At 36.8% G+C, this 25,012-nt stretch overlaps 1 protein-coding gene across 1 annotated transcript in view; it reads left to right on the top strand.

Annotated features, from left to right (window-relative positions):
- LOC127439772 (protein unc-13 homolog B) overlaps positions 1-25,012 on the top strand; it is a 49,757-nt gene that overhangs the window by 5,081 nt on the left and 19,664 nt on the right. The window contains exons 5-26 of the mRNA XM_051695995.1: positions 1,370-1,459; positions 4,201-4,420; positions 4,913-5,140; positions 5,802-5,943; positions 6,532-6,701; positions 7,699-7,814; positions 8,415-8,578; positions 10,555-10,705; positions 11,930-11,998; positions 14,305-14,394; positions 14,864-15,004; positions 17,078-17,262; positions 17,347-17,432; positions 19,365-19,491; positions 19,767-19,863; positions 20,818-20,961; positions 22,326-22,403; positions 23,092-23,169; positions 24,049-24,069; positions 24,304-24,342; positions 24,520-24,546; positions 24,727-24,747. Of these exons, the coding sequence (XP_051551955.1) occupies positions 1,370-1,459; positions 4,201-4,420; positions 4,913-5,140; positions 5,802-5,943; positions 6,532-6,701; positions 7,699-7,814; positions 8,415-8,578; positions 10,555-10,705; positions 11,930-11,998; positions 14,305-14,394; positions 14,864-15,004; positions 17,078-17,262; positions 17,347-17,432; positions 19,365-19,491; positions 19,767-19,863; positions 20,818-20,961; positions 22,326-22,403; positions 23,092-23,169; positions 24,049-24,069; positions 24,304-24,342; positions 24,520-24,546; positions 24,727-24,747 (2,484 nt within the window). The remainder of the gene's footprint in view (positions 1-1,369; positions 1,460-4,200; positions 4,421-4,912; positions 5,141-5,801; positions 5,944-6,531; positions 6,702-7,698; positions 7,815-8,414; positions 8,579-10,554; positions 10,706-11,929; positions 11,999-14,304; positions 14,395-14,863; positions 15,005-17,077; positions 17,263-17,346; positions 17,433-19,364; positions 19,492-19,766; positions 19,864-20,817; positions 20,962-22,325; positions 22,404-23,091; positions 23,170-24,048; positions 24,070-24,303; positions 24,343-24,519; positions 24,547-24,726; positions 24,748-25,012) is intronic.

Below are 25,012 nucleotides of genomic sequence, written 5' to 3'. Positions count from 1 at the left end.
TTACACAGATGGTTGAGAAATCAAGCTGTGCTTGATTTCAATTTTGTCTTTCTTCTCCTTCAGTTCACTGACATGGCCATGAGTCAGAAAAAGAGAACTTTCATCCGTCAGGCTTTATTTTATGACACAAAAAAACTGAAACCCACACAGAAACATTTGACATGCTGTGGAGAAGACAAAAAAATACAAAAATAAAAAATAAAAAAAAAGCTTGATTTGAGTAGCTGTTGACGTGTACAACAGTTTTCGTAGCAACTAAAACTTCTAATTTTGAAAGCTCTTTGTTTATATTCATAAGTTCACACTCTTTAAACAGATCACAATTAGTAAAGCTTAACCTAAAATTGTTATCCTGAAAAAAATAGTACAGGAAGATAATGAAAAGTTTATCACCATTTTTTATTTCCTTTTTGTCTTCACTTGACAAATAATTAGTGGTCATAAAAGCTACATGCATATTAATTATAAAAGAACTGGCAAAATACTCGTTAAAATAGTTTTAGATATAGATAACTTCCCAAAAGTATTTCATGTATTTCAACTATCCATGCACAGTTTAAAATGAAGCAGTCCAGATGATTTTGATGGGTTTTACTTGGAGATGCTCAAGTAGAAGCGAAAGAAATACTCTGCAGGTTTTATAGGATTTTTAAGGTGTTACAACATAAATGTTTTATTTTTTTACATCTGTAGAAGCACTGCTTTTTTGTGCTATTATTCTCCTAGAAATATAATATTGATGCTTGTATTTAGCTTTCAGGCCTTTTTTCATTGCATAAGAGGACAGACAGTCTTTGACTGAACCTCAGCCATGACCTGCCAGCCCCCTCACCCTGTTCGACTCACAGAACAATTGATGGCCAGAGGAAAGATAAAGTCCAGCTATTTCTGTGTTGAATCGCTTTTATTAACTATGAGAGGCTAAATTGTGCTCTTACCCTTGCTCGCATGGAAAATAAATAATATATTTGGTTTACTGGTTTGCTTGAAATAGTTCGTTAGACTATTTTCACATGTGCTATTAGTCATATTGTGTGTTTTTGGTGCCTTTCTTTGTGATGTTGCTGGTACTGTATATGGAAATTCAAGTTACCAGTGAAACTCTAAAAGTTATTTAAGCAACCACGCTGCCCTTAATGGGCCAATAGTGTTTAGCATAGTAATGTGAGTACTGTTAGAAACAGACATGCACTAACATTTGCCAAGAGTTCAAGGAAACATTGCAGACAATGTTGCTGTCTTCATTACTTTAGCCGAAAGCCCACTGCATGTGCACAGATAAACAGAACCAATATAATATAATGAGTGGTACAACTTATAATAGTATAATTAAGCTGATGTTGATTTTCGACCACTGTCCCTCTCTCAGTCTCTGGTGCAGTCCAGGAAATCAGGGATCTCACACACAGGGATCTCACATGGATTATCTGTACGCTCTTCACTGAAGGATGAAGAACTGGTAAGACATGCAAGATGCACATCAACATCTCCCTCTATCTGCCTCTCACTCAAGGTATTAGTGATGTGCTAAGGCAAGAATCATGATTTCTAATACTCATACAAAATTAGGACATGAATGATACCTCAAATCGCAGACTTGTTGAGGAGAGGTGTGCTATTAATTTTCTAACTATTCTATGCTGATTAGGGGTGAGAAAATGCATCGATGCATCGCGGTGCATCGATCTGTCAAAGAAATTTCGATGCATCAATTATGAAATTTAAGAATTGATTATCAATATACAGTATATTAATACCCAATGTGTCCATCTCATACAGTTGAAGCCAGAATTTTACATACACTTATGTTGAAGTCATTAAAACTCATTTTTTAACCACTCCACAGATTTAATATTAGCAAACTTTAGTTTTGGCAAGTCATTTAGGACATCTACTTTGTGCATTACATGAGTAATCTTTCCAACAATTGTTTACAGACAGATTGTTTAACTTTTAATTGACTATATCACAGTTCCAGTGGGTCAGAAATATACAAACACTAAGATAACTGTGCCTTTAAGCTTCTTGGAAAATTCCAGATGATGTCAAGCCTTTAGACAATTAGCCGATTAGCTTCTGATAGGAGGTGTACTGAATTGGAGGTGTACTTGTGCATGTATTTTAAGGCCTACCTTCAAACTCAGTGCCTCTTTGCTTGACATCATGGGAAAATCAAAAGAAATCAGCCAAGACATTAGAAAAAGAAATTGTGGACCTCCACAATTCTGGTTCAACCTTGGGAGCAATTTCCAAACGCCTGAAGGTACCACGTTCATCTGTACAAACAATAGTACGCAAGTATAAACCCCATGGGACCACACAGCCATCATACCACTCAGGAAGGTTATGCATTCTGTCTCCAAGAGATGAATGTAGTTTGGTGCAAAAAGAGCTAATCAATCCCAGAACAACAGCAAAGGACCTTGTGAAGATGCTGGAGGAAACAGGTAGACAAGTCAAGGTATTGGAGTGGCCATCACAAAGCCCTGACCTCAATCCAATATTTTTGGGCAGAACTGAAAAAGTATGTGCGAGCAAGGAGGCCTACAAACCTGACTCAGTTACACCAGTTCTGTCTGGAGGAATGGGCCAAAATTCCAGCAATTAATTGTGAGAAGCTTGTGGAAGGCTACCCAAAACGTTTGGCCTAAGTTAAACAATTTAAAGGCAATGCTACCAAATACTAACAATGTTTATGTAAACCTCTTACCCACTAGGAATGTGATGAAAGAAATAAAAGCTGAAATACATCATTCTCTCTACTATTATTCTGCCATTTCACATTCTTAAAATAAAGTAGTGATCTTAAGACAGGGAAAGTTTTCTATGATTAAATGTCAGGAATTGTGAAAAACTGAGTTTAAATGTATTTGGCTAAGGTGTATGTAAACTTCTGACTTCAACTATATTATACAAACCGTCTCGCAACAGACACGGAGTGGAGCACGCGAGATTAATGTGAAAGAAAGCGCACTTTGAAATAAAGAAAGTTTATGCAGCCGAGTTCACCCCACGACCCTGTAAGACAAAATGAAGGGATGGATGGATGGATGGGTGGATGAATGGATGGATGGATGGATACAGCCATGTTCGGCTTTCTGTGTCATTATTCAAAATTGTTTGCATCCATTTGACCAGCGTAAATTCATTGTTGTTGCCTTCTTCCCGGATTACAATATATATTATGTTAATATTGCTTTTGCATCTCCATAAAATGTGTCATTTCTCCATAAAACAATTTAATGAATAGAACTTGGCTTAAATAAATGTGACTGATGGGCAGACATTGGCTGTGAACGAAAACACTCACTCGTTAATTCATTCTCTTTATAGTAAATGTCACAGAATAGGGAGTGATTTCAGACAGTTCTGAAGGGAACTAACCAGTTGATTACAGTCATCTGTACATTATTCATGCATATTTGTATCCTCACTTCAGTGCATATTATGTTATTTTGATAAGATAATATACAATATACCAAAATTTTGGTTATAATAAGGATTTTGTTTAAACAATAAACTGCATTTGTGATTTATTCATTTTGGACTTTTGTCTCGTCTGTGCCTATCATAGTAAGGTAAGACTAAGAAAATGATTTAACAATCTATAAATCGATTTAAAAAACGATCTGCCGATTTATCACTTAGCCTTTGCCACCACCTTATTTGTCAGTATCAGCAACATCCACCATTGGTCGACCTCTACTAAAAACCACTTAGAGCTCCTTGGCAACCACCTATCACACCCTAGCATTTTGGGATAGAGTGACTGCAAATGTGAGTTTTGCATTGGCAACCTCCACTTGCATTTCTTCAAAAGTGTAAAAATGTAGATTCAGTTGTTGTCTTTAGTTTTGGAACACAGTTTTATGCCAAACAAGCAAAATATGGGTGTACACCCACACCTTGTTATTTAGATAGATGCCTGATCTCCCATTACTTTGGTTATCACTGTGTCATTTCTCTGCCTACTCCCATAACATGTATAAAGCACATCTTATGCACATATTTTTTCTCATCACTTTTTGCCTTTTTTCTGTTTCAGCCCTCTTAACAGCATTCTGCCTTTTCAACACATCCTACATGTGATCTGGGCTTTGTTTGTTTTGAAATGTTAAAATATTTGACTTCTTCAGGGTTACATCAAGGGCCCATTTCTGCCAGAAACGTACATTCTCTATCCCTCTTTTTTCTCTTTAGAAGAGTCACGTGTACAAGAAGACCCTCCAGGCTCTGATTTATCCTATTTCTTGCACGACACCCCATAACTTTGAAGTATGGACGGCCACCACACCCACCTACTGTTACGAGTGTGAAGGTTTATTATGGGGTATTGCGCGGCAAGGCATGCGCTGCTCGGAGTGTGGAGTCAAATGCCATGAAAAATGCCAGGAGCTTCTCAATGCTGACTGTTTGCAGAGTGAGTCACAAACCAAACACAGGAAAAGCAACAAAATATCTTGTTTCTGTAGTGTTTATGCTCCTATTGATCGTTCAAACCTAGAGGCCTTGGCAGAGCTAAACACAACTTAAAATTTTACTTCATTAGTTAATGTGCTGCTATTCATCTGTGTCGGATTCATTGTTGTGGTACATTTTGTTGCATGTAAGCAGTATATTTAAAGAGGTATTTTATTTTGTTGCATTATAATGCAAGTAATATACATTATGCATGGGCCGTTTTTCTGTCTTGTTCTCTCGAGATCACAACAGTTCATGAGAAATCTTTGGAAAACAAGTTATCATTTTTTTTCTCAAGTTATCTTATCTCAAAACAAGACATAAAAATAATAATGATACATGTTCTTTTATAACGTGGGCTTATGTACAGTAATTCTTTTGGTGCCACTAGTTTTGCAGAGATTATGCTCATCTACAGTCACCTTTTAACACCTCTCACTACAATTTCTAGGAGCTGCTGAGAAGAGCTCCAAAACAGGAGCTGAGGACAGAACTCAGCACATCATCTCAGCCATGAAGGACCGCATGAAGATCAGAGAGAGAAACAAGCCAGAGATCTTTGAGATGATCAGGCTTGTGTTCAATATGACCAAACCGAACCATGCTCATCAGATGAAGGCCATCAAACAGACTGTGCTTGATGGAACCTCTAAATGGTCTGCCAAGATCTCAATCACAGGTATCGAAGCCTTTTAGGAACAAACAAGGAAGCTGTTTTTGTCTCTAAACTCCGTATGAATGATGAGTGTAACATCTGCAGAGTCAGTGTTGATGGTTTCATTCTTTTGTTTTCTGTTTTCATACATTGTCATTCAAGGAATAATTATTTTCATAATTCAAATTCAATTCATAACTGTGTCATCACAGTTATTTTGCTAGTAGGGTTTTTTAAACACTGTCAGTAAATGCTACTATAATTTGAGTCATTCATGGTCGATATTTAGCTTAATTTTACTGGTCATGTAAATGACGCTAGCGCCATCTTTGATTTTTATTGCGAATGACAACGAGGCTGTAAGGGATAAACTTACAGTCTCTTCAGTGGCATGGATGGTATAAAGCTTTATACAGCTCCTAGATCACATCTGGATTTTTCATAACTCAAGTTGTCTGGAGTTCTTTGTATACTGAATGTTCTTGGACAGATATTTATCAATGTTTTGTCCACGGAACAATCCAAAAACACTTTAAACTGCAGTGCAGCCCATTGAAGAGACTGTAAGTCTATCCCTCACAGCCTTGTTGTCATTCCCATTAAAAATCAAAGATGGCGCTAGCATGAATAAGGTTTTCTTTAGGCTCTGGCTATCAAACTACTGTATGTGTGTGTATGTGTGCAGTGTTGAGTGCTCAAGGCCTGCAGGCTAAAGACAGAACTGGTTCCAGTGATCCATACGTGACTGTTCAGGTTGGAAAGACCAAGAAGAGAACCAAAACCATCTATGGTAACCTTAACCCTGTGTGGGAGGAAACATTCAACTTGTGAGTCTGAGACAATATCATATTTTCTCTCTGTTCTTTTGGAATCCTATCTTTTCACTGTTCTGTTCTTATGCTTACATTATTTCTTACTAGTGTAACCAGACCAAATCTGTAATTATTTAATGTTATAATATGTTATGCTACAGGAAAATAGCACTGCGTTAATACATGATACAGTATGTAATGGCCATGGAGTGTCTAAAATGCCCTAAACCATTGGAGAAAAAAAAAAGTAATTTGCTTTTATTAAACAGCAGCAACAGCAATACAACAACAACAACAACAACAAAAACTAACTTTCATTAAACCATATTTTAGTATTTCAGTTTATTGTTATACAATAATCACAGTAAAAAAAATCTTCCACCAAAATGTTAGTTTATTAGCCTAACTGTAGGTTGTTTACAGTTGACAAGCAACGTAGTAATTTAATGCATGAATATTGAATTTGATGTGCCGAGAAAGATATGCAAATATTGTGTATTTTACTGTGACTTTGAAAAGTGGCTCAATCAGATTTAGAGCCAGAACTATCCATTTTATAAAACGTCTTTTGGGTGATTCACAAGTTTGCTCTGTCCTCCCCAGCGAGTGCCACAATTCATCTGACCGTATTAAACTGCGTGTATGGGATGAAGATGACGATATAAGGTCTCGGGTAAAGCAGCGTCTGAAGAGGGAATCAGATGACTTTTTGGGTCAGAGCATCATTGAGGTCCGAACTCTCAGTGGAGAAATGGATGTCTGGTATAACCTTGGTAAGTTCTACAACATCTGTGTTTGCTTTTGTAGTACTTTTTAATTTATCTGATGTTGAACTTTTTTTTTCTCCTGGGCTATGAAAGTATCACTCATGTGAGCCATTGTATGTCACACTAGAAATTAAACCATCTGTCTGGTTAAGGGTTTCTGGTGCACAGTAGGGCATAAAACTACAATCTATGACTAAAATATGAACTGTAATCTGTAATAATATAGTTGGAACCATTCTTATATTAGATCTTATTCCATTTTTAATGTTGTAATAAGCTTTGTCAGATAAAAATGATATAATGGAATAATTTACATGCATTTAAAATAAAGAAATAAAATTGTATCTGTAATACAGTCAGTTGGAGCTCATCTCTGGTCACATGACTTTTCTCTCCTTACATATTAATATTATAGTAGTGAGACAGCCATTCTACCTCAACCAAGAACTTCCAACAAAATTAAACATGGTTACTATATTAACACAATATAACTATAGTAACACCATGTTGAAATGCATTAAACTATGGCTTCCGCCAAAAACACATGGTTACTACAATATTACTATAGTAAAGCCATGGATAATTTTAACCAGATCAAATCTTTCTCTCAACTCCCAGACCTTCACCATGACCAAATCACTGCGAGGAAATCAACCTTTACATTAATTTGTCTATTTATTATTATAAGTAGTATTTGGGGAAATATTATGAGTGGAGACAGGAAACAAGATGGGAAAAAGTGGTACAAAAGGCGGATTCGAACCTGTATCATCTGGATGAAACAAGTACATTGAAAAAAGTACAATGGCACCATTTTTACACCCCATGCATATGCAGCGACAGTAGGGGTGCAGTTAGTCTTTAATTTCTGTTTCCATCAGACTGTTGGAGTACAAATAGCCGTGCTGTGTGTCAGGTGCAATTTACACCTAGTGCAAATAGTCGCTCTGCTAGATGTTTGTAAATGGAGACATCTATAGTGGCCATGTGTAATCCCTTGCAGAAAAGCGAACAGACAAGTCAGCAGTGTCAGGGGCCATCAGACTGCAGATCAATGTGGAAATTAAAGGGGAGGAGAAGGTGGCTCCATATCATGTTCAGTACACCTGTCTGCATGAGGTAAACCCATACACACACATCCAAGAAAATGTTTATTTCTTTGGTTGACAAATGCCTATTATTTGCATCTGAAAGCCAACTAAATCAAAGACAGCAAACACTTGAAGACCCCGAGAATTTGCTTGATGAATGCAGTTTTCATTGCTTTTTTGAAGAAACCTGTGTTTCCTGTTAAAATAGGAAGCAGGTGCAGGGCATATTGAATGGCCTGTCCCCCTTTTTTTAAAAATAGCCAGTAGAGTTTAGTTGATTCACAGTTACAAACCATGATTTGTTACTTGCTAGTCGGTTGCAGGAGGTATGAGGGTGTGGGACATTTTGGTCCGACCATGTTTGAGTGCTCCCAGAGGAGAAAGGCTGTACATTTTAAATGTATACCTGCAAAAAGGGAATTTGATCAACATGTAGCTAACAAAGCTAAAAGACATTGACTAAAAGACACAACTTCAATGTAGATTTCATGGGGTCATTTAGCAAGAAGTCAAACTCTATCTCACTCACTCTCTCTCTCTCTCTCTCTCTCTCTCTCTCTCTCTCTCTCTCTCTAAAACTCAGAAAATTATATTTCTAAGTCAAAAATCTCTTTCTATTTGTTTGTAGAATATCTTTCACTATGTAACTGATGTAGAAGGGCAGGGCATAGTGAAGCTGCCTGTGGCTCGTGGAGATGATGCCTGGAAGGTCTACTTTGATGAGGTTGCTCAAGACATTGTAGATGAGTTTGCCATTCGCTACGGAATAGAATCCATCTATCAAGCCATGACGTAAGCCCTGGAGCTTTGTGTATTTTTGTGTATACTTGGAGAGTTTTTAAATGTCTCTAGACTCTAGGTCCTTTGCTGTTGACAGGGGATGTTTGCAGGCAATATTCCAATGTAATTTTATTAAAGCAAGCCAATACATTCACATTGTTAATTTATGCTCTCAGTAATCACTGAACATTAGTGTTGAGGTTTAATTATATATTATTATTTTTTACTTAAATTAGTGTTTAACCCTTGTGTTGTGTTTGTTTTGTGCTAACACATTTTGTGTTCCCAGTGAAAAATGACCGGCCCACTAAGATTGTTTATAAGTCTCTCATATTGCATGTGTTATCACAAGATATTGCATTAGATCTTTTTACCAACTTCTTTTTAGTAATTATGACAGATTTTATACTCCTATATTAAAGTATATATATTTATTTTTTTATTGATAGAAGGATTAATTGAACTGAGCTTATACCAGTCCAGAGGAGGACACTCCCTGCAGAAAAATAAATAAATAAATAAATAATTACATAATAAATTAATAACCACTTGCTTGATCTGAACAGAATAAGTGTCGTTTTAAAGCCTAGAATCTGGACTTTACAATGCATATAGCTGATCCTACCAATTCTTAAATAATGCTTTTTATTTCATCATTTGCACATTTGCTATCACAAGAATTAAATTCAGAGTTTGTAAAACCATAAAAAAGATGAGATAGCCATGTGTTATATATTGTTGGAAAGTTCTCAATTAGTAGAATGCAATGAGCATTTCACTCAGAGGCCAAACTGGAGTGAGTATTAGTGTATGAAATTCCCACAGACACATAAATATATTGACCAGAAGTGTCTTTTTGTCACGTTTTTTTCTCATTACCTTCCGAAACATACATATAACATAGACAAAGACATCAGACTTACAGCAGACCATCCCGATTCAAACAAGTCCAAACATAATATGATACAGTTAGCAGATCTTGAAATATTCCTCAAAGAGTGTACATGGGAAGATGATGCACAAGAGGGCGCTCAACACACGATGTGTGTGTGTGTGTGTGTGTGTGTGTGTGTGTGTGTATTTATGTGTGTGCCTGTGTGTAGGTGTGTGTGCACATGTCTGAGGACTTTGTGTGTGCAAACACACATCCACATATGTGCTCATCTAAAGAATTGGGATGCTCCTGAACACTTAATATTTCTGTACTTTGTAGTCTAATCCATTCTTCTCCAATGGCCGGTCATTTTTGACCGGGAACACAAGTGTAACAAAGTGAAATAAAAACAATAAAATGTTAAGAAAATGGCCCAAATTTTTTGTGTGTTTTCAGATACCATATGTGAACAAAGTCAAGAAATTTTATTCCAGTTGGATTAAGTAAATAAAAAAGAGAGAGAGGAAAAAAAAAAAAAAAGAGTTGTCTGGGTCAAAATGTCCAGAACACAACATAAGGATTAAATGGACTGAATGCTTAGATAGTGAGTGAGGGACAGATATTTTGGCCAGATTAATGGCTAATATTTGGCCATTTTGAAATAACTGTGCAATTATTAAGTATATCAATCTAAAATTTACATTGTCATGGATATTGCAAATGTTATTTTTTGCCAATAATTTGAGTGAAAATACTGCAGATATTTTGGTATTATATCAGAAACCCTGTTCTGTAGATATAGCCATCGGCATCAGTCATTAACAACTTGTATTGGTATTCAGAAGCTTAGAAATAATATTGCAAACAAAAAATTGAATGGGCCAGACACTTGTGTATTAAATAGAAGGACTTGTGTGATGATTTTATTAAAGAGCAGAGAATCACAATGACTTCACAGGCTATTATTTACAAATTGAGAAGTGAATGTATTGACATTTTATTAAAGGAATTGATTGTCAGATATTTTGATAAATTATATTTATTACTATTACATAGCCATTGTAGTAAAATATTCTCATCCACTTCCTCTGTTTCCCTCTCTGTCCACTCATAGGCACTTTGCATGTCTGTCCTCTAAGTACATGTTAACCGGTGTCCCTGCAGTGATGAGCATGCTCCTGGCCAACATCAATGCATTCTGCGCTCACCCCACCTCAGTTAACAATGTCTCCGCTTGTGACCGCTTCACTGCCTCCAACTTTGGGGTAACATTAGCTCAGCATCACACACAGGTGGAGGCAGTATAGTCCCACCAACACAAAAAAAAAACTCCCTATGATATATCTCTTTATAGAGAATATTAGGTTCAACCACTTAACATTGTTAGAACTTTACCTGGTGATATTAGATTACATAATGATAATAAGCATGCCGAAATGTTTAGCCACTTAAATTGTTTAAAGGGAGATTTCAGAAAGTGAAAATTCTGTCATAATTTACTCACCCCCATGTTGTTCCAAACCCATATGTCTTTCTTTCATCTGTGGAACAGAAAAAGAGATGTAAGGCAGAATGGTAGGGGAATGACACCATTTATTTTTATTTTTTAAGGGAAAAAAATGCAATAAAAGCCAAAGGTGCAGAGTCTGCCAGTCCCTAACATTCTGTCTTTTGTGTTCCATGGAAAAAAAAGAAGAATGGGTTTGGAACAACATAAGGATGAGTAAATGATGATCAAATTGTAATTTATTTGGTGAATTATCCCGTTAAGATATCAGAGTGACAGATATGAAGTAAAATGGTCTTGGTCTTGTAAAACATTTTACAACAAAGGAATTATATCTAGATAAGCTGTAATATTACATTTGATTACCAAATGGTGGTGACATTTTGGTTGTTACTATCCAAGACAGATACAACCTTTGATCCCAAAGCCATTGAGAGTAATAGGCTCCAACAAGATGCAGCTAAAATCATAGTAGCCTCTGATTCAATCAAAGCTAAATAAACTAAGCTGAAAGCTAAAATCTTCCTTTCCCTCTTTGTACTGGGCCATTCTGCTGAACGACCTGAACCTGCCCATACACAGTGTTTGGTGTGATATGAAAAAATACACACACAGTGAATAATTAAGATGTTGTCAGCGCCCCTGATCATTTGATTCCCATTCATAATCACTATGAGCAGAATGTACGAGTAATAAGTCTTACCGTTTCACGTCCTTGGCCTGGGGTCTAGATCTTATTCAGAGAAAGATTGGTTGCAGAGAAACTCACTTGTGGGACTCAGAAAATTGTACAGAGGGTTTGTAGTTATTACTGGTTAATTATACTCTGACTCTGTAACTAAAACTTTCACAACCTTTCTGCATATACTGTACAGACACAACTTCTGTCTCATTTACAGTAATAATTGACAAAGAATGAAGGGTCTTTCTTTTGGCTCTATCGACCATTAACTTGTCGTCTTCTTTTCATATGCTAATACAGAAAGATAGGTTTGTTAGACTGCTGGATCAGCTCCATAACTCTCTCCGCATTGACCTGTCAACATACAGAGTAAGTATTCTTTATGTTCCACATTCACAAATCAGAATTGATCTGCACAGACTTAACTTAATTAAAAAAATTGCCCAAGGAGGGATAGTCACTAAATATTAATTTACACGATTGCTTGTACCGCATTCTCTACTCGAGCATTGGATTTGTATGTTGGTTTCAAACTCCTAGTTCAAAATCTTCTTAAATTTGAGTTATGAGAATTATATCCTTCAAACTAAAGTTCCAATGTTCTAAAGTTTTTGCATAAGCTCTTGAGAAAACAAGTTTGCACAATAAATAATACTTCTTATGCATAAATAATTATAATAATGAAGGTAGATTTTAACCGAAAGGTTTTATTGTGTTCTCAGGTTAAGCAGGAGCATAATTGTCAAGTTGGGATAAGTTGTCACATTGATATCAGGGCAAGTTTTCACATGTTTGTTAAATGTTCATACAATTCATCAATTACAATTTAATTTGGCCCCAAACAATGGTTTAAGATTTATTTCCCATCTTACAATTTTTGCTGTTTCAAAAATGGTTTACTTTAGTTTGTCTTTTTTGAAATAGGAAATACTTTCTTCTCAAATCATTGTCAAATAATCAGTAGGTTTCCAGGTAACACTTTATTTTAAAGGTCCACAATATTGCACTAGTTAAGCATGAACAAAACAGTAATTAATTATTAACTGAATGCATAGTCCTCTTATTTCTGTTTGGAAAGTAATGTAATAAATGTAATAATCAATTTCAGAGATCATAAAGTACATCAAGTTTACTAAACAAAATTAAGCCATTAATTAAGGTCATTTACTGTAGTATTGGCTTTACAAAGCTGTTACTTATAAATTACTAAAGTATTCTATAAAAGACAATTTGACCCCCTGTTCTAAAGTGCAAGATTTTCTATTACAATAAAACTCTTTGAATATACAGTATTTATGCTTACTGCAAATACTGTAATTACCTAATATATGTAAAACAAATTATTAACTTGTGTAAGTAAATGTTTTACTTTAGAACAAGGAGGCAGATTGCCTTTATTTTAAGTTTTAACAATTCATTACTAACAATTTAGTAAAACTAATATAGTCTTAATAAAGTTCAATAAACTATAAATACCACCTAATAAGTAAACTCAAACCAGTAAATTAAATAGGTCAAACAGGGGTCAAGTTGTCTTTAATACATGATTTTAGAAATTTCTTAGTAACAAATTTAACAACTCTTAGTAATAGTTATTAGTCATGATTACTCATTTAATATATTCAAATAAGCTTGAATACCACCTAATAAATGCAAAACAAACTTGTAACCTGAATATGTAAATGTTCACTTTAGAACAGGTTGTCACACCCTGTCAGACAAAAACCCAGACTGACAGATAGACAGTGCCGTGGCATTATCCACCCCGTCTGTCTTCGTGTGAGCGTGCGGTCCCGGTCTTGTTCTCTAGTCAGTTCTGCATGTGTGCTAGTATTCTGTTTACCTTGTTCACCTTCCTGGTTCCAGTGCGGTCCGGTTGGTTCTGTTCCCCGTTTTCCCTCTGCCTGATTCCCTGGATTACTTTTGTCCCCTTCGGGGTTGTTTATGTTTTCCCCCTTGTGGGAATTTGATTTAATAAAGTATTTTGGTTTTTGAACTCTGCATTTGGGTCCTTACCTCTCCCCAAACCCATGACACAGGCAGTCCAGTTTTCTTTAATAGAAGATTTTAGTAATTTATTAGTAACAGCTTTGTAAAGCCAATACGAATTAGCCTTAATTATTGGCTTAATATTGTTTAGTAAACTTGATATATGATGTATCTCTGAAACAAGGTAATTACATTACTTTCCACACAAAAATGATGGCTAAGACAGCCTTACTGTACATTCAAATATGTGTTATTGTCTTGTTCATGCTTAACTAGTGCATTATTGTGGACCCTTAAAATAAAGTGTTACCTGTTACCATTGTGACAAACTTGCCCTTTAAGAGCATGTTTTCCAAAAATGTCAATGTGCATTAAGTGAACTATATATTTTATCCTGGGCAACAACAGTTGAATTTTCATTTATTTATTTAGTTTTTTAAAAAGACTAAAAGGTATTTATATATATATATATATATATATATAAAACGGACTTTCAAAACTTATCCCACCTTAAGAAATATTTATTAGAGTAAAAAGTGTGACAATTAGTCCCAGTCTCCCCTACTTTATCTATGTATGTACTGTATAATTGTTGATTTTCTGATGACTACTACTTCCCCTTAAGTAGCTGTTTTACTTCTCGTACAAGCCTCCTGTGATGTTCTGTCTCTCCCTCTGATATCCAGAATAATTTCCCAGCAAGCAGTAAACCTCGTCTGGCTGATCTTAAATCCACAGTGGATTTATTAACTAGCATTACATTCTTCAGACTCAAGGTAAGATAATTTAAAGATGAAACAATGGCATACCGTATTGCCCCCTTCCTGTTTTATATTTCATATTTGAGGTACAGGGATGTAGGCCTCTATTGTTATACTTACAGTAGATATTGAGTGACAGATCCAGTAGAGATGAGTGAATCAATTGTGATTCATACAGTCTTGAGTGGACGCTCAGTCGTGTCTCTGTCTCGAAGAAGGGCAGGAGGAAAGAACAATAGAAGGCTTGAGATGCAGATTGATTTCTTTGTGCTGGGAGAGGCTTTTGTTCCGACTTTCATGACAGAGATTAGTCACTATTGATCAGACAGCTTAGCGTTAGTGTCCTTGAGTTTTATCATTCGTATATTCTTTGACCCTGAAGGAAAGCGAGAGAGTGTGTCAGTGTGCACCTAAGCAAAATGTTACTGTTGAAATGAATGTGCAATGAAATGCTCCTGGTTTCTCTGGTGTTCCCTGTGTTCAGGTCTTGGAACTGCAGTCTCCCCCACGTGCGGCGCATGTGGTCAGGGATTGTGTGAAAGCCTGCCTCAATTCCACATATGAGTACATGTTTAACAACTGCCAAGAGCTGTACAGCAGGCAGTTCCAGCCAGCTGCAGAGCATGTGAGTGAATATTCACAATCACTTCACGTTTGTATACATACAATTGCTTTTTCCTCAAATATTTGTATGGCAGTATGTTCAAATACGGACGATTCTGTTTACATCACATCACTATCAGGGGTGGAATTGATGGTGTTTGTGGTGTCTGAATGACTTATTGGTTGCAGCAACCTATGTTACCATAGACATAGAGTTGTTCACAGGTTAGGCCCATGTGAATCATCAGTATCATCTTGGGTTTTATTTGTAGACTTTTAAACTATCTATTGTCAGTGTAACTTCTGTTGATTTAAATCTGTCTGTCCATCCATCCATCCATCTGCATTTCTTTCTGTCTATTCTACCTTGATGGACAGATTCTGATTTCATCCCGTCCATCTGTCCATCCATTCATACATCCATCGACATTTCTGTCCGTCTATTCTATTTTGTTGGACGGATTCTGATTTCATCCCATCCATCCAACCATCCATCCATCCATCCATCCATCCATCCATCCCCAAAGTAGTGTACTTTGAACTCTGGCATGTAACTTGTCCCACTCCGTTTGTGCTACAGATAAGAATGACCTTTTACTTATTCTAAGGGATCAGATTTACGATTTCATCTAGATAACAATAAAACAGGCAACAAAAATTCCATTGATTTGCATTGAAGGAGGAACCCAAGCCAAATGTAGGGACCAGAATATCACAGAGGCTTTTGGTGGGCTTTTGTGTCTTGGGCTAGTAAGTAACCACACAGCAACCACTAGGGGTGTAATGGTATGAAAAGTTCACAGTACGATAACCTTCACAAAAAGTACCACTGTATAAAGGTATTAAGCTGCCTTGCTAAAATGATTAGAAAAATATAGCAGCATGTCATCTGACTTGATGATGGACCAGGATGTGATGTTGGGGCATTTATCTGGATTAATAAATAAATACATATAAAATCTTTATAGTTTGTTGATGCCATCCCTAACTGATTTTTGAAATGCAGACAACATTAAAAATTATAATACATAGGCCTATATTAAAATATGATCACCCCCCACCCCTCCTATTAGGTACAAGGAAAAACAATTGCAATTGAAATGGATAAAATTATGTACAAGTTTTTTTTTTATGCTGTTTTGAAATATAAAAGTAATGGTAAGGGACCAGTAGACCTACCACTTCACTGGTGTTCGTGTTTCATGCCATTGTTGCCCTCATGGGTGATCTTGTTGAGTTACAGTCGTTATTAAATTCCACCATACAAAGAGTGCAACAGACATGTCCCATCTCGTGTACACACCCGTGCGCATGTGTGAGTGAGCGAGAGGCCAAGAGAGTGAGGGAGCTGTGCTGTTGCTACAATCTTGATCAGCACAGATTCTGACTTTTTGACAAAGTTCACAAAAAGGGTGACCCATCATCATTGATGATGCCTTGTGGGTCTTTTAAATAAACATAATATTCTCACACCATGGACTTCAGCCACTTGGCGGAGGGAAATAAAGGTTCAGGCTTTGACATTTTTGTGGGCTGTGCTCTCTCTGATGCGCATTTAAAATGAAATGACAGTTCAGTGAAACAGGAGATGTACGTCGCAATTTAGAGATTTATTTTATCAAGTTTATATTATGCTGTGTAAATGTAGCCGATTCTCTCTTAAATTAACTGATATATACAATGAAAACTTTCATTCCTTTACTTGGATTTTTGAAAAAGAAAATTAAAAAATTCAAAGTAATACTGTGAATGCAATACCTTGAAATATTAATGTCAATGGTTTGATAACCATCTCTTTTTGAAACCGTGGTATACTGTGAATCCGTGACACCGTTACATCCCTAGCAACCACACAGAACACCCTAGCAACAGCATAGCAATGCCCTGAAAACCACCCACAGCATGCTAGCATCATGGTGACAGGTTTTACACTGGCATTCGCCACTCGTATTTTTTCTACAATCTAGTTCAGATACTTTTTGTCTCCATGAAATTAATTCTTGTATAAAAAATTTTCTCATGAATGCTGATCGCTCGGGTCTAAACTCTTGGTTGTTTCCTTTTGGATTAAGTTCCCTCTGTTCTGTTGTTACAGCAGAAACCAAACGAAAAGAAAGAGGGAGAGGAGGATGAAGAAGGGGAAGAGAAAGAGGAGGAAAATGCTACCATGGAGGAACCAGGACCAAGCATCCAGAACCTGGACTTCTGGCCCAAACTCATCACCTTAATAGTGTCCATCATAGAGGAGGACAGGAATTCCTACAGCCCTATAATAAACCAGTCAGTAAATGCACAGATACACACAATATCACACATTGACTGGTTAGACTGTTAGGTTTAACCTGTGTTGCTTTTCTTTTGCAGGTTTCCTCAGGAGCTGAATGTGGGAAAGGTCAGTGCTGAAGTGATGTGGACACTCTTTGCTCAGGACATAAAGTATGCCCTGGAAGGTATGGAGCATGCAAATATTTATGCTTGTTTGTGTATGAATTGTTTTGTATGTCTGTGTACCACAAATTGATTTGTGTTTACTCCTAAACATCACTTGATCTCTCCATCATTTCGTGCTTCTCTCTCGGACTCCAGTCATTCAACATATCGCCCTCAAACATTGGAAGAATGGTAAAAGTCAAAGGTTACAATGCCTTTTGGGGTCATGAGAGTGTGAAGTGGACATACTTTTCGTTAATATAATTATAGTCTCTTATGTGTTATGCAATTTGTACCTTAAAACAGCAATATCCTACACTTTTTTAGCACTTTATTTTTACCACTTATAATATTTTAAGACTTCTATGTAAATGAGCTCTGTTATGATTAGCTCTTTGCATGTGAAATGAGTAACTGGCTTACCGTTTGCATGTTTGTTTTTGGGTCCAACCTGGGTGAGCCATGTTACTAAATACTCAATAGCCATTTCTATGTAAATATGCTAATTTTCTATGTGATGTCACTTCCATAAAAGTTTCTGATTGTCATGTTTTTTCAGCTTAGTTTCCATAGCTGATCTAGGTGGACTGAGGAGACAGCTTTGCATTGTGAAAGTTAGAATGTATATGCACCAAACTCTTATTTCAAAAGAGCAAAGCAAATTCTGTTTTTCCATTTATTTTACCCCTTTTAAAGGCTGAAAGCACTCTTTAAGTCTTAAGTCCCCACTCTCTCATTTCCTCAACAGTGTTAGAGAATAGAACCCTCTGATTTTACTTTAGATCTGCAAGGTAGGCGTAAACTGCAGCTAGTATATAAACCTCTCATTGACAAAATGATCTTTTATTTTTGTTGCCACCATCTTTTCATTGCACACCTGCAACCTTTTTTGTTCTTTCTCAAGTGTTCTTCATCCCTCATGTCTCCCTTCTCTCCTGCCTCATTTTCTTGTGTTCATAGCTCCTGCCACATTCCATATTCGCAGACTTGATTTTTATGCCGGTAAGACATGTGGTTAAGTGACTGTGAAAGTGTGTGTTTGTGTGTTTCTGAGAGAGAAATAAATTTCATTATCATTTTCTTAGCTAGCAATAGTTTCCTTGAGTGAACACAACTGGAGACCATCAGACGATAAAGCAATACGATCTTCAGACCGGTGGAAGAATAAATAACAGAAAGATTGTAAATCAGAGTATGTGAGTGAAGTGGATTGATAGCAATATGAAAGGCAGGACTTCCTTTTCTACATCCGTGGGCCGTTCCAGTTTCTCCCATTCATTTTAATAGCAGTGGTTCGTCTCTGCTAAACTGTCTCTGACTCCACTCCAGGTTTTCCATTTCCCATTCCTCGGTCGCTCCCCACTCACTGGAAAGAGAAACCTTACTCAGAGTTCACTCCATAGCAAAATGTACATTAATTTACCACTCCAGTGTAAAACCTTTCAATATGTTTTTTTTTTTAAGTGTCATGACCATCTAGGCAAAGCATGTCTTGAAGCCATGTGCGGGGTGTGCAGTATTCTTTTAGTTGCGAGGATGGTGCATTAGAATGACATGATTGTTTTAAATTTTGAATAGACTTCACATTTTTTAATTTTTCTAACATTGTTTTTATTTTTCTGTGTAAACATGTGCTAGTCAAACGTCTTTGTTGTGCATTGCATTGATTTTTTCCAGTGTTTTGTGCATAAGTGCCACATTTTTAAGATGCTGTGGCAAGTTAAAAGAACCTCAACCTTTAAAAACACATCTCTTGACACCATTTGATCTGTTTTATTCATTAGGCTTTTTTAAACAAGATCACATTCTGTCTGAACAATCCCTAACCCACATTTAGATTTTATTTCCATATGTGAAAGTAATACTTTGTCATGTTGTCTTGACACGTCACATGATTCTGCCGAGAGTCAAGCAAAGCTAAACGTGACGATTCATACTTGTTGTTTCCCCAGAGCATGAGAAAATGAGATTGTGTAAAAGCGCGGACTACATGAATCTGCATTTTAAAGTTAAATGGCTCTACAACGAGTATGTCCATGACCTGCCTGCCTACTCTGACGCCGTCCCAGAGTACCCTTCGTGAGTCATGCCACTTCTAGTTCTTTCAGATTCTTTGGCTGAAGTTTTCTATTATTCTTCAAATATTCTGCCGTTAGTCCTTCTTTTGTATTGTTTTTAGGTTCTCATTCATATACAGTCATCACTAAACAGTTCCAAAAAAGTCTTTGCTCATCTTTAGTACATAGAGACACTTTCTCTTTATTGCTTAAACATTCTTGATCTCTTATTCCTTCTCTGCCTTCCTGCTCTTACTTCCTGTTTTTTCTATGTATATCTTTATTTCCCATATGTAGGTGGTTTCTGCCATTTGTTCTGCAATGGCTGGCTGAGAATGAGGAAGTGTCAATGGAATTTATGCATGGAGCTCTTGAGAGGGATAAAAGAGAGGGAGTATGTTTCGGAAACTAAAACCTTTCTATTTTGTCCCCTCTCTGTTATATGTGGCTCATTTTCTGTTGGTCTACTAGGCTTTAAAGCAATGTCTTGTCAAAGAAATGGCCGCTTGCTCTGAATTTGCCCATTAGTGTAACATAATGGACTTCAAATGCCGCTATCAGAATATTTTAGGTGGAGGTTCTTTATTGTTTATTAACCAATTTTGTAGATGTATAGAGGTACACTGGGACCTCTCTTGAACTGTGTACAAGTCTGGAGTTTATCATTTAATTGCTGTGAACTTCACTGCTATCACTTGCGGTGGAATAGCCAATAGATAGTGGTTGGTAAATCAAAAGTTACCTTTGGTGCCATCCGTACAGTATGGCATCACTTGTGGCCTATAACATGCACAACCTAGAATGCCACTTGTGACCACCAACCTACAAGTGGTGATCCATAGGCTATCATTTGAGAGTGTTTACTTATACGCTCATAACAGAGTCATCTCAACATCAGCTGGTTTTTAAAATCACATCATATAAAAATGAGCTTATTATGACCTGTTTTTTACATTATGACCTGGGTTTACATGCAAATAAATAAACCCCAACACAAGAAAACTGCTGTAATCTATATGACAAAATGGTGTTTCGATTGGGTTTTGATTGATACGTTTCTGACCTTTCCCTGATAAAAGAACACTTTTAATGCGTTTACATGACCTTACACATTGTCTGCTTATTAATCATAATCAGTGTACGATTTTGAATGTAATTGCACTCATTGTGCCCTTGAACAAGGCACTTAAGCCAAGGTTACCCAAGGGAGGCTGTCTTGTGAAAATGTACTGTTGATCCTTTAGATAAAAGTGTCAGCTAAATAACAAATTAGCAATCAAAACTTATTCTTAAGCATTTCCAAGTCCCTTTGACCTCGAACTGATATTTTGTCCTGTCTTTTCTTTAGTTCCAGCAGACATCTGAACATGCTCTGTTCTCCAGTTCAGTGGTGGACATCTTTACTCAGCTCAACCAGAGCTTTGAGATCATTAAGAAACTAGACTGTCCCGATTCTGTTGTTGCAGGCCAATATAACCGACGTTTTGCCAAGGTGCAGACCAGCAAACCTAAACTACATTGTATACCAGTGTTTTCTCCAACACTCTTCAATGATGGCGCGCTGCCATTGCTGAATCTGCAGTGCCACAGCAAATGAAATTAAGTTGTGAGCTTGCAGTCTGAATTGAAATTTGATGAGGTGAACTGATAGTGTACCGTGAAATAATACTAAAACAGCGCATCTATCAGTTGTGTCGTGTTCGCCAGCTGCACTCAAAAACAAACATACAACATGACCAGTGTTGTCCGATTCACAAACGAATTACTCTTATGAGCCAGTTCTTTTAGTGGATCACACAAAAAGACTCATGAACTCACAAGTTAATGGTTTGAATCAGTCTGATGAATTAACATATTTTTTTACGTTCTCCAAATTCGTTTCGAAGTTAGGCAAAATCTGTTTTATGTACTTACTGTGAGGAAACACTGTTGAATACTAAATTCATGTGAGAGAGTCAGTTCATAAGAAATTGTAAGGCAGAGACTCAGAAACACAAAGAACATAGAGAATGGAGGTGAGAAAATTATAAGCTCCCAACAAAGAGAATGTTTGTCTTTAAACCATCGGCATCTGTTTTTTAACATGTGAGTAACTTTTCACTTACAATAGACGTCTGACACAGTGACATCTTTGTAGAGGCCCACACAAGTTTTGTAGATGCTGAAATGTTAATTAGGTTTTAATGAGGACAGTGAATAAATAGCTAGTGTGCTGCCTCATTGTCTTCTGCCTACATAGGCAGCTGTCTTCTAAGGCAGCATCTTAACTTAAATGGAACCTCATAGTTTACTAATTTTAAATGCTCTATAGAGGAAGAAACTTTAATGATACTTTTCAGTATTGAATGGATTTTGTTTAAAATCACATTTCTCTTGCTTCGTCCACCATATTGGATTAATTTTTTTCTCTGCAAATGTTACATGCAATATTGCCTTAAAATTTGCCCAAAATGAGGCATCTAAGTATGCATCATTATAAAGGTGCCTACCATTTGGTACACCTTTCACTTTGGGAGCATGCCTATAAAGCCATAAAATGCTGCCAATGGAGGCAGCTCACTAGGTTTTGAAAACATGACACTTTCATTGTATCTTTAATGGAACTCTCTGCTATGATCATAACCCTTGTCCTTTTTCTATAATTTTTTTTAATAATTGCATAATTAGGTCTATTTAAGGGAACAAAGATGGAGCTTAATGCATCTGCCCATGATATATTCATTCGTTTTCAAAAACTTACAGTAGTCAGTTTATCTGCCATTCCAGATTAGCAGATCAGTACAATGTGTAGTCCGTTTACTCTACACAATTTTAAGTGTAATGTTTTTTTGTTGTTGTTGTTGCATTCCCTGTCAGACTATCACCAAAGTGCTCCTGCAGTATTGTACTATTCTAAGCAAGAGCTTCTCTTCCTACTGTGAAAAAGAGAAGACAGTAAGTGTCACGAAAAGCAGTATTTAATAGTGTAAAGACTAAACAAATGCTATTTTTACACCAACATTTTCATTGTAGCTGAACATACAGTACTGTGCAAAAGTTTTAGGCACTTTGAGGATTTCTTAAAAAAATTATGACATAATAGTTTTCATTAATCAATTAACGTCATACAAAGTCCAGTAAACAGAAAAAGAGCTAAATCAATATTTGGTGTGAACACTTTTGCCTTCAAAACAGCACCAATTCTCCTACTTACACCTGGACACAGTTTTTCTTGGTTGTTGGCAGATAGGATGTTCCAAGCTTCTTGGAGAATTCGCCACAGTTCTTTTATTTATTTATTTAGGCTGTCTCAATTACTTCTGTCTCTTCGTGTAATCCCAGACTGACCTGATGTTCAGTGGGGGGTCTGTGAGTGCCATGCCATCTGTTGCAGGGCTCCCTGTTCTTCTATTCTATTCTATTTGCAAAAGGAATGTTTGGGAGTATAAAATGTATATTTCCTATTGACACTAAAGTAGCAGATATAAATAACCATCTTAAGACAAATGTTTTTGTGAAACATCTTATGTGCCTAAGACTTTTGCACAGTACTGTAAATGTCTGCTAACGTAACAGAACTGTTGCTTCTAAGCACTCTCTCTCTCTCATTCTCTTTTCTTTTCTCGTTCTTTCCCTCCTGCAGCCCTGTGTGTTGATGAATAACGTTCAACAGATACGTGTGATGTTGGAAAAGATGTTTGAATCTATGGGGGCCAAACAGGTGAGTGGAATGTGAAGAATAACCCCTTATGATGTGGTTATAGATAGGAAACGAAACGAGGACAATGGCATGGGTTGATACTCCAGATACTTTTTAGAGCACTGCCCTTTATTTTAACTGGTTGGAAGTGTGCTAAAAAAAAGAACCTAGCATGAATTGCAATGCTGGTCCAGACTCGTTTTTGCTGAATAGAGCTGGTTTGGTAAAAGTGTTAAGGTTTGGCCCCTGCTGGTAGATGCTGTAACTACACCATCTGTACTCAAGAAGCATCTTTCTCCATTGACCACCATTCAAAAGTAGCCATTCTGTCACAAATATTTCATTATTTTATAGTACATGTTTTGCTAGTTTTTGGAGGGCTCTTAAAATGTGGCCTTGTCTTTTTGGACTTTTTTGTCTTGGAATTTTTCCTTGTGTGCTGCCTTTGACGTTGTCATAATTTTCCTGTGGCTTCATAGTAGTCGCATGGCATTTGAGGCTCAGCAGTATGGCTAAAAAAAACTTTGTGTTACTGGGTGGACCAGCACGGCCATGTTGTTCACCACCAAAACTTTGGGACCAGCAGCTAAAACAGCTAGCAGCTAGATGTTTTTTTTTTTTTTTTTTTTTTGTCAGCAGGGATAAGAATAAGGAACTCAAGCATATGGTTTTGTTTATATGGGAGATGGGCTTACTGGCCTGTCAAGTAGTTTTCTTTGTGCTTGATATATTTGTGATGGGCACCAAACTGGATGTTTAATGTCTATTTTGAATTCTGGTGAATCATCTTCTAATAAGCATGGGAATGTCATTCTTTGACATTTTGTGTTTGGTTGTATTTATGTGTTGTGGTGAGTTTGTATGACAGCAGAACTAACCATGTGTGTATTTTTTGCGTAGTACACTGCTGAGGAAGAGCGGGTAGGTGTAGAGAAGTATTTTCAGATGCACAATCCCCAACCTTCTCAGTTTGTGTGTGAGTGGTTGTGTGTCCATATGTGTTATTTATGTAGATATTTCGGCCGTTTGACTAGATTTAGGCACCCTTGTAGCACCACCTTAGTGCAGCCTATATGGTTCATCCCTCCGTAGTGTTGTGCTACTGTTCAAAATCCCTAAAACCACTTTAACTTTGATCTCTGCTCTCACTCCCAGCTGGAGAATGAGGAGGAGCTGGAGGACGATGAAGAGGAGGTGTGTTAGGAGAAAGAGCGAGCGAGTGTGTGTGTGTGTGTGTGTGCGCACGCGTTTGTGCCAGTGAATCATTTTTTTAACTTATCTTAAATGTTAATAATGAAGTATTTTTCTCAGTGTGAGTCCAGGGGTCACATTAACATAAAAGTCTGTTTCTTTTGGTCTTCCTCTGTTCAGGCCATTACTGATGATGAAGGCAATGAGGTTTGTACACTCAGCAGTGCTGTTGAGAGGAGTGTGTGATTCCATGAGTGTGTGTGTGTTAGAAAAGCTATTTAGTGCAAATCAACCAGGCAGTGAAACAATTCTGTCATTACTTTTTTTGTGTTTTGTTCAATTTTTGTTCTCTATCTCTGTGTCTCATTCTTTCTATTTCTTTACTAGTCAGATGAATCAGATGTCAAGGTGAGAAACAGGCATATGTCTTAACTGATCTGCTTCTTTATGAAGGTCTTTATGAAACATGTGAATGATTATACAGGGCTATTCTTGCTGTCAAAGCAGCCAGAAATCATTCATTTTCAATGAGGCAGTTTGAGGTGACATTAGTAATAGCTATGTTGCTGAAGCAACCAAGGTTAAGCGGAGTTCAACTTTATGCAAACAGGCAGCAATGTTTTGCAGCAACTTCCAGTGCCAGTGCAGACAGTGAAGCCCACATGATCTGCCT

The sequence above is a fragment of the Myxocyprinus asiaticus genome, chromosome 4, assembly GCF_019703515.2.
Source record: "Myxocyprinus asiaticus isolate MX2 ecotype Aquarium Trade chromosome 4, UBuf_Myxa_2, whole genome shotgun sequence".
Classification (NCBI taxonomy): Eukaryota; Metazoa; Chordata; class Actinopteri; order Cypriniformes; family Catostomidae; genus Myxocyprinus; species Myxocyprinus asiaticus.
The sequence above is the reverse complement of the archived record's forward strand: the minus strand, read 5'-3'. Positions and strand labels throughout refer to the sequence as shown.